The sequence below is a fragment of the Anguilla anguilla genome, chromosome 1 (genome assembly GCF_013347855.1).
Source record: "Anguilla anguilla isolate fAngAng1 chromosome 1, fAngAng1.pri, whole genome shotgun sequence".
Taxonomy (NCBI): Eukaryota; Metazoa; Chordata; class Actinopteri; order Anguilliformes; family Anguillidae; genus Anguilla; species Anguilla anguilla.
Window position 1 is genome coordinate 29,613,457 of NC_049201.1, and position 10,179 is coordinate 29,623,635.

At 41.8% G+C, this 10,179-nt stretch overlaps 1 protein-coding gene across 2 annotated transcripts in view; it reads left to right on the forward strand.

Annotated features, from left to right (window-relative positions):
* Positions 1-5,332, forward strand: part of rnf144aa (ring finger protein 144aa) — a 39,470-nt gene extending 34,138 nt beyond the window's left edge. The window contains exon 9 of one of the 2 annotated variants that reach the window (XM_035432919.1): positions 722-5,332. In XM_035432919.1, the coding sequence (XP_035288810.1) occupies positions 722-853 (132 nt within the window). In that variant the 3' untranslated portion in view covers positions 854-5,332. The remainder of the gene's footprint in view (positions 1-721) is intronic. The other variant, XM_035432926.1, reaches the window with a different exon arrangement.
* Positions 5,333-10,179: the final 4,847 nt, after the last annotated feature.

Sequence of the window (10,179 nt, forward strand, 5' to 3'; positions counted from 1 at the left end):
TGGGCGCTCCCCAAACCCCGACGACGCGCTTTCCCACGAGCCTCGGCGGCGGCCCGTTCAGAGAACGCATCCCCCCCTCACCGCCGTCGTCGCCTTCGTCGACAACTTTTTTTTTAACTTGCCATTATCACTCACGCTGGGTTTGTGATGATTGTGATGATGAGTTTCGCTATAAATCGCTGTGAGATTGAGATGGAAGGTGTTACGTCAACGCAGTCCATCACTATTTTTAATCCCGAGTTTGCATTTTTGCACATATTTTTATGCTTTGCATATAACGTAAATGCAAATGCGCATATTGTCCGTCACCGTCTCAGTTACCAGATTAGGTTTGGATGAGGTTACAGTGTTACTCATTTTTATGTATTCTTACGGCTGAAGAGAAGAGCTGACATTCCAAATTGGAAGGAAAGATAAAAAAATAGGGTATAAGAAATGATATTAATATTGTAATAATTATAAATTTAACAGTAAAATGCTGCTGACTGAGTTTACCCTATAAATAAGGGAACCATACCTGTATGTTAAGCATACGGTAGCTGGCTGTATATCTCACAAATGTTGAATGGTGTCTCACTGTAAATAATACAATTATTTATATTTTAGCTGTTTACAGTTTCGTACCGTAGCCTATTTTACAGACTTTTACTGTAAAATTCACACGTTTTTTTCAGTGAATGGGTTTTGGCCTGTCCCGCACTGACTCCCCGTTTCTCCGCAGGTGGTGGGCATCTTCGCCGGTTTCGGGCTCCTCCTGCTGGTGGCCTCGCCCTTCCTGCTCCTGGCCACTCCCTTCGTCCTGTGCTGCAAGTGCAAGTGCAGCAAGGGGGACGACGACCCCCTGCCCACCTAACGAGGGCCGGCCCCCGGACGGCCCCGCCCGGCAGGGGCTGCTTCTCCTTTTTCTTGTTTTTTTGGTTTTTTTTTTTCCTCTCCACCTCCTCCCGGCCCGGAGCTCTTTGTTTCGGGGTTCGACTAGGGAGGGGACGTTTCCCGCATGATTTTACAGACCATCCCGTCCTGTCCGCTCCCCCCACCCCCCCCCCCGGGTCTGGACGGGAGGACTGGCCGCAGAGGGACCGTGGGCCCCATCCAGGGCGTCGTCGTGGCGTGCGGGCGGCCGTGGGAACGGCGCCAAAGAAGACATCGGCCCGCGGGGCGTAGTCGGCGCGGCGGGCTGGCGGGCTGCCAAAGAGGGCGGAGGCGGACGCGTGAATCTTTCCTGAACCCTTCTCTCTCTCTCTCTCTCTCTCTCTTTCTTTCTCTCACGCTGTCTTCCGTCACTGTCCCACCTCTCTCGGACTTCCCCGTGATGTCTGTTCTCACTTTCCTCTCTAGGCTCGCACCCCCACCCCCCCCCACCCCACCAGCATTTCCATTGCGCTCGGCAGCTGAGAGGGACGCGTTCGTCTTGCTTTCGTCTTTAGCGCTTCTGCCTTTGACCCTAAACAGTGGTTTCGACGTTGCGTTTCATTTCTCTGTAACGTTTCTGTCGAACCCCCCCCCCCCCCGAAACGCACCTCCTCCATCACCTCTATGAAGCTACAGTTTTTTAAGGTCAATAATGATCATTTTCAGACATTTAAACGTTGTTGTTAAAATGTAAAATTTAAATCATGTAGCGTGCCATTTTGGAATCAGGTTTTCACGTCGCCTGTTAAAAAAAGCACAGGGAAAAAATGTCTCATTGAAGTAATCGGTGTTACAATGTTGTGATATGGTTTACCATCAAAACTAGTACGGTTCATAACCTGTGCTTGATGACATTTGAGAATATGTGTCTCAATAGTTCCATATCAAATATTTCACTGTTAATCAGTGTCAAAACAGTCACCCGTATCTGTCCAGCTTTGAACTCAGTTGGTGTAAATATCCAAACCGCTGTTGCTTGCAACAGTAATATGCAACCGTGGTGTAAAACCAACTGCAAGAAACTTTAGAATTCAACAACTGGGCTATGTCAGCCAAGATATAGCTGCAACGAGTGCTGCAAAATAATGTCACAAGCTCTTATGCGGCTGTTTTTATTTTAAGAGGGCTTTCATGCAAAATGTAAATAATTTGCAGGGTAATTAATCTCAAACAGAAGAATCTTTGCTCAAAACAGGACTTTTCTTATCAAACCCAGCATTTAGCTGCAGCGTGTATGTCTGTGTATATACAATATATAAATCAAGTTGTACAGAACTTAATAAAGTTAATTCATATCCGACATGGGTTTAGCAGTCAAACAATGTGACTGTGTCATGCATTAACATTGCATCATATCAGATGCACCTCTGTCACTACTATGAAACAAACACGGGCTGGTATATTAAAAATAATATCAGGGACGCTGAGAACATCTCTGAATCCTTTCATCAGGTGAAAGCCCTCTGTCTTGAGTTACTCGGTCAGGACCACTGTAGCTGTTCCAACACGTAGCACCTTGGGTAGTTCTGGGAAAAGCCAAAAACCCAGGGGATGCTCTTGGTTGGACGTGCCAAGAATTTAACCCATATGTGGGTGGTATTGTAAACTACTCTGTTCTCTGCGTGTGATTACAAGGAGCGTGCTCAGTCCACGCAGGTCATCCTCATCCACAGATGTAGCCCAAAATACACGTTCAGTGGTTTCGTGAGTTCCGTATAAAAACAAACAAGATGTTTTCTGCTTTCATGTTTTTTTTTTTTTTTGTTTGTTTGTTTCTTTTATTTTAGCTGAAAAGGTCTTTAGAGCTGCTGTTTTTTTTTTTTTAAAGGTACGTTGATTTCACTGTTGATGCGCTCTGTATGTTCGATGAAACTCTTTCAAAGTGGTTCTTTTTCAAGTGCTTGTCAACTTTATGCAGGAAGTTCAAGATTATTTCAGGATTAACATTGATTTATGATTCTGTACTTCCTGAATTATTTTCTCTTGAAAGGCTAGCCTCACCTACCCTTTTCAGTTTATTTTAATCCTTTGCTTGAAATGATCACATGTTTGTACAATCTAATAACACACCCATTACCCATTGTTTAGTGAGGTATTGCTACAGTATGTTTGTGGTTTTGAACAACGGTAGCCTGTTAGTTAGAAGTGCCAAGTCATGCCTGTTCAGGCGTCTGCATTTGGCAGTTTCATACACGGTGAAAATTCCTCAACAGTTTCCTTGTGTCACCACATATCTCATTGTCTACACCAAATTATGGCTGAAAACATTTGTTGTTGTTGTTGTTGAACTGGCCTCACAGCATTTTTTTCATGCATGCTGATACTTAATTTGCATCGAGGCAACCTTCAATAATGTAGCAACCTCAACCCTGCATACCCTGCATTCCTGCTATGGTAGGAAGTCATGAATCTTATTTTTTATTTTTAAGACAAGGTGGTGTCAAACCCAGTAATCATGGTTCTTCATTTAGTGCAGGTGTGTGCGATGACTCTGGAGGGATTTCTAGGCAGTAGGAGATTAATTTCGGCTCAGACGTGGAATTGCTTGGTTTCGTAACTTTTTGGGATGCTTATTTTTAGCTCCCTGGCCCGATTGTTTATGCCTGAGTGTGAGCTTTGGAGCCATTGAGGGCCCCTGTACCTGCAGGGCTACTTGACCCTGGCCCAGCAGGGCAATAGTGCCTGCAGAGCAATCCAGTCCTGGCCAGGAGGGCAGCAGTGCCAGCAGGTCTACTCAACTCTTGGCCAGGAGATTTGTAGTGTCTGCAACCTTTAGGTTCTGCCAATTCAAATAATGCATTGATTCGATTTACCTTCTCTCACTAATTCTAAGGCTTGAAAGAGGACTAACATTTGAACTGTGGTGTGTAGAACTGCCGGACACTTGAACTGTGCAACTGTGGTCCTTCGTAGCAGCAGTCGGCCAAAACTGAAACATGTAGCTATGCCTTAATTTTTGGGACCCTCATTTCTAGGCTCATGCAGTGTTCTTTCCCCCGATCCCACATAATTGTTTTAGATGTGATTTCCACATACAGTCTTTCTGTATTCAGTCTGAGGTTTCTTCAGTCGCTGTGAGCAAGGCTGGTCGGAGATTTGCACTGTTAGAAGGGTCCATTTCATAATGACAATCGTGCCATGTATACAAGCGTATCTCGCGGTGATGACGGGAAATTTGTTTTTGAATTGGAATAACCAGTGTGTAGGTTTACGTCCATTTGTATCAAGAAAAACTGGGGTTAGATTGACATGAACTGATGGGGGCTTGAGAATTATCGCAAAAAAAAAAAAAATGAATTCTGGTTTTGTTTTTCATTGGTGGATCTGTAATTTTGTTGTACCTCTGTTCTACTTTTTGAAGAATTGTATTCGTAAGGGCTACCTTTACCTAGAGTACCTGTCTTGAGGGCTGGAATTGTAAGTGGAGAGGGTGGCTAGGCAGCGAACGAGAACGATTGGTACAGGTTAGGCAGCATCTTTCTTTCTTTGATTCAGTTCTTACGAATTCCTCTTTCAAGATTTAAGTTTTTTTTTCCTGTTTCATGTAACGGATGTTTTTATCAACAGACGTGTTTAAATAAAACGTCGCCTCCGTCCCAAACACATTTGGATGCAATCCGTCCAGTGAAAGGAAGGTCTACAGCGGGCTAAAACATCATGCAGCAATCATTATACGGAGCCAAACTGAACTTTAAAAAGCTACTTATTCCACATTGATGTTTGATTTAATTCATATGGCACAAAGCCTAGGTCTCCTTAGTTTTTAATAGGCCAAGTGCATTCATTAAATGACCAAATGTTCAGTGTAAAAATGATTGAATACTTTTATAGAATACTTTTCCTTGATCGTATGTAAGTGTTGAGATAATTTAACACTGGGCGTTTCCGTGAAGGGTTGGTAGATTTAGGTCATTTCTATTAAAAATAACACGTCTCACCTCTCTCACTGCATATGTTTCACGGCAACTCGTTGGTTTTATAACAGAATTGAAAGAATTGCTCTGACATTTCAAAAAAATAAAAAATAAAAGAAAGACCACTGTGGCCTGCACAAACACTAGAGCACAGCTTGACATTTCATCTGAAAAAAATAAAATAAAATGTGAGCATCTCTTTTCCTTCCTCCCAAGGACGAAATTGCCTTTCACTATTATTTAGTTTGCCTTTTTAATACGTAACACGTAATTGTTTTCTTTTATTTTGTTATAATTGTTACGTATTGTATTTGTATTTACTGAAAGGAGGAAGGAATTCTACTTGTAAAAAAAAAAAAAAAAAGTTGTAATCTTGTATTTTGGCATGTGTGGATAACGTATTGTATATACAAAATTGTAGTTCTCCCTGCAGAAAAAAAATTATGTATTTACACGTATCTATTGTGCCACCTAACACTGTGACATTAAAGAAAATGTACACATTTGTGGTATGTGGCTTCTATGTGAGAAATATCTCCAGTGACTTTGTGGGTTTGTAAGTACTGAACAAAAGCCTGAGTTTTGTACCTTGGATTCCATGTGCCAATGACCAAAGATAGACACCGCATAAATTTTGTAAGAATGCTGAATTTGTCGTAATTCCTAATGGTCTTAATGAGGACACATAAACAGGAATACTATTCTTGATACAACTCTGCCCTCTGATGCCCAGATAAAGAATTACATTCTTTGCGTGATAGTCGTGCCTACTGTTAAATTTATGATACTTACCAAGTCCATACAAATTACATGCTAATCCACCTTGATGAGTTTTACTTCAGTTACTTGAAAATCCCCTCTTGAGCAGGCAATTTTGCGGGCTGTTCTGTGGTCTATGTGTTTCTGTGAATGAGGGGAAACTGAAAAATCCACCGACCCCACTTTGTCTCCTAACGAATAACACTGCTAAAAAGCTTTCAAAATGTCGGCAAATGGATAAGCTTTTGGAAGATGAGGCGAGAGATTTGTATCTCCATCCAAAGCTCAATAGGCTACATTTCTTGGGGGCTGAGTCGTAGGCCTTCCCAACTATAGATCTCTTCTCTCACCCCGTTGGGACGCCAAGTTATCAGCGGAACACAATTTTCACAAGTTTCTGAATCCTTAACTGGAGATTGTCATGCCTCCTGTTACGGCTTGCAATACATCACACTTCAGATCCAGCGACTGGTTTTCCGCTGCTGCCATGGCATGATGTCGTTGTGCCCCTCAAATTTTCATGCATGACAGATTGAATCATTATTATTTCCAAATGACGTTGCATAAAAAACGAAATTCAAAGTTACACATAAGGACAGATGACAGAAATTGAAAGCCTACGGAAACACAGCTGATGTGAACTCCCGTTCGTCCATCCCCGGCTAAGCTTGTGTACGCTTTAGCTCTGTACCACCTGTGCACCAGCGCTTTGTTCAACTTTTCCAAAGAGGCCTAGCCGGTTTTGTTACACTACTGTTCTTCGACGGATGCTGGGTGAGGGCACCGACCCACAAGCCCAAAATGAAAGCGCAAATGCCAAATAATAACCCCGGTGATACATTGTCTCCCACCAGCTGTCCCTGTGCGTTAAGTTCAGCCATTTGGAGGGCCCATATGGGGGGGATTGCAAGAGCGGTATGGACCGTACTCAGAAGGTGGCGGCTACGGAGGTCACCTGAAAGTTATGAAGTAAAGCATGGTAAACCCCCAAAAGCCCCGCCCACCTAGAGCTTGTTCAGTTACAGGGCAATGTTATGTGATCTGTGCTTTGCTCTTGGCCCCACCCAAACCATCACCATTAATACTTTGTTTAATGCATTTCATTCATCTCCATTGGTTCTCATCTTTTGCCTTCTGAAGAGATATATGCAGTGTGTGTGTGTGTGTATATATATACCCTCACCGGCCACTTTTTTAGGTACACCTGTTCAACTACTCGTTGACGCAAATATCTAATCAGCCAATCATGTGGCAGCAACTCAATGCATTTAGGCATGTAGACATGGTCAGGACAATCTGCTGAAGTTCAAACCAAGCATCAGAATATGGAAGAAAGGTGATTTAAGTGACTTTGAACGTGGCATGGTTGTTGGTGCCAGACGGGCTGGTTTGAGTATTTCAGAAACTGCTGATCTACTGGGATTTTCACGCACAACCATCTCTAGGGTTTACAGAGAATGGTCCGTTAAAGAAAAAATATCCAATGAGCGGCAGTTCTCTGGGCGAAAATGCCTTGTTGATGGCAGAGGTCAGAGGAGAATGGCCAGACTGGTTTGAGCTGATAGAAAGGCAACAGTAACTCAAATAACCACTTGTTACAACCAAGGTATGCAGACGAGCATCTCTGAACGCACAACACGTCAAATCTTGAAGCAGTTCTGAAGGCAAAAGGGGGTCCAACCCGGTACTAGCAAGGTGTACCTAATAAAGTGGAATTTGGTCAGGGCAACTCACAAATTTTGGTTAAAAATATTTTCAGGATTAGACATGTTTGGGTTTAGTGATGCTTTAAAACAAAAAAGAAGAAGAACTAAGCACATTTTGAGTGATAGCTTTCCTTCTGTGAGCGGTGAGTGATTCTGGAGTGGAGCTGGGAAAAGTACGGGGAGCCAGGCAGTGGAGCGCAAACAAACTCATGAACAAGGAGCGACATTTCCCACCACTCTACTCTTCTCACATTCTCTGGTCTGTCCATGCACCAGCATATGCTAGCCAACCTAACAGGGAGCGCAATAAATCTCTCCTACTAAATGGGAGAACTACCAATACCCACCCAGTATTTGCAAGCAGAACAAGGTGGAAACTGGACTGGTGGCAGGTGAGCGTAATTCTGTAAGCTGCTGCAAGCGTAGCATGCAAAGAGCAGCGCAGGCAATGGCCAGCACGGGAGAGGTCTGACTGTTGTTTTTTTTTTTTTTTAAGTGCTCTATTAGGGGTGTGTGCATGTGATAGGTTGAGTATGAGAACGTGTAGTGATGTGAGTAAGCAATTGGTTGAGTATCTGTATCTGAACACTTAGTGACATGTGAGTATCAGAACATGTTGTAATGTGTGTATGTGATTGGATTAGTATGTGCACATGTGGTTACTGAGGCCGACAAAGGGCCGACAAAGAGTTTCCTGACCAGACTTGCTCTGGGCATTTTACACTTGTTGCCCATTTAATGAATTGATTTCTGCCAATAATATTTTAGTGTCCTCACTGTGGAAATTCTTTTTCACAATCGGCACCATTCACAAAAAAAACAATTATAAAAAAGCCAATTATACATGACATATTCAATTATACACCATACAGCAAAGAACACAATGGCATAACAACACCGCAACAAAGCAGAAATATTGAGCTGTGCAATATTGAGCTGTGGTTAAACAGGAATCACAGTGGGAGGTGAGTGTTGTTCAATTTATGTATGGCAGAAAGTACAAAGCTTTTGATGAAATGAGCTCTCCTGCACATGGTGTCTGTATCTGCTACTCAAGGGGAGAAGGTTAATGCTACAGCACAGTGGGTGTTCTGAGTCATGTGCAATTATGTTTGCCTTGCATGTTATGGCTGTGGAGATGAGATCAGACATGTAGGGAGTGGCAAGACCAATCATTTTGGTGCCTGAACGTGTGATTGTGAAAGGTTCATTCCTATTGGAGACTGTAAGCATATACGAGAACTGGCTCAATGATGTACAGGAAGAGTAGGAGGTGAGGGTGGACATACAGGTTTCTTAACTTGTGAATAACTGAGAGTTACCCCCCCCAAGGAGGGTTTGAATCACTGTTGGTCCACCTGATGGCACCAGAGCAACTTCCCTGGCCAAATGGGTGCCTACAGTCTGCCTGCGCTGCCAGTGTAAGCAGTTCAGTCCTCCAGTAACAAAGACTCCACATACTCCGAAAACCAAAGAATAAGAATTTGAACGGTCTTATATTCAAACTTAAAATCTTATTTCTATTACACTGTTAAATAAGACAGAAAGATTGCCAATAATCTTTCAGACAATTTCACTTGACAAGCAAAAATAAGGCCAAAATATCTTCTACTTGAGAGAAAAAAGTTATTATTTATTTATTTTTTAAAGTATCATTACTGGAGTAAAACACGAAAGATCTCATTTTTATTTATTTATTTATTTATTTATTTATGTATTTATTTATTTATTTATTTTGCAGCGCAGTTTATGTATTTGTATGTCACATAATCAGAATGGATATCCGCACACTGAATTACAGCTCCCAATATTTTATTGACTAAAAAGCAAAGCATGTGAGTCATTTGCCTGATGAAGACCCTGTTGGGTTGAAACGTTGCTTTGCTTTTTAGTCAATAAAATACTGGGAGCTGTAATCCAATGTGCGGATATCCATTTTTCTTCGATCTTCACATTTTTTATCGTGCACCTGGCCACATGACTGGTTGGATGTGCACACAGCTACTCTAGTGTGCTACATAATCAGAATGGCATCATAAAATACATTCCTTTGCAATGGCCACCTGAATCCTTTCCCTGGTTGATCATCTACAAATACTTCCAGAAAAAAATCTCTGTATTTAAAGTTATAGCGTGATACATATCCATATACATATACATTATAACTGGAGTCTACCATGTTTTAGGTGCTTTTTAATGTAAACCTGCAAGTTAATCATTCTTCATTGTTTGTGTTACAGAGGTTAGTTATAGTACTGTCCCCATGATCAAAGCTGTTTTGAGCATACCTGGATTCATTTTCCACCTCCTTGTGACATATAGATGGCCATTTTTGTCAATGTGGCCCAAAATTCATTATTTAGGAAAGCTATACATTTATTGGCCACAGGAGGGAACTAAAGTGCTACACAAAATGTGTGTCACAGTTGTTTCTGCATCATAAATTCTGTTGACACAATATTCAATATTCCAATTTATTATATGAATTCACAGATGCTGAACTCACTAAAGATTGAAATTTTCATCCTTCTCAGTTCATGAACTATATTAATCACTGGAATGTTTAAATGAGTTCTATTTATTCCTCTGTACTTTTTAAAGTAGAAATATAAATGCAGGAACGTCTCTGTTTTAAAATAGGTTGTTTTAATATAGTTAAGGAACTAAAGGGTCTGTTCCCCTGGTAAAGACCAACAAGAACCAACAACTGAGGGAGAAACACAGGACCATCATGGTCATTGCCTCGAATGAGAACACATCACAGAAAATGGGGAAGAAACAAGGTTTGAGGTAGGGAGACGTGGTTTTAGGTAGGGGGTATAGGATGTTACATAAAGATACTGCATATGAAGGGGAGATAATCTGGCTGGATTAGGGGGTAGACTAGA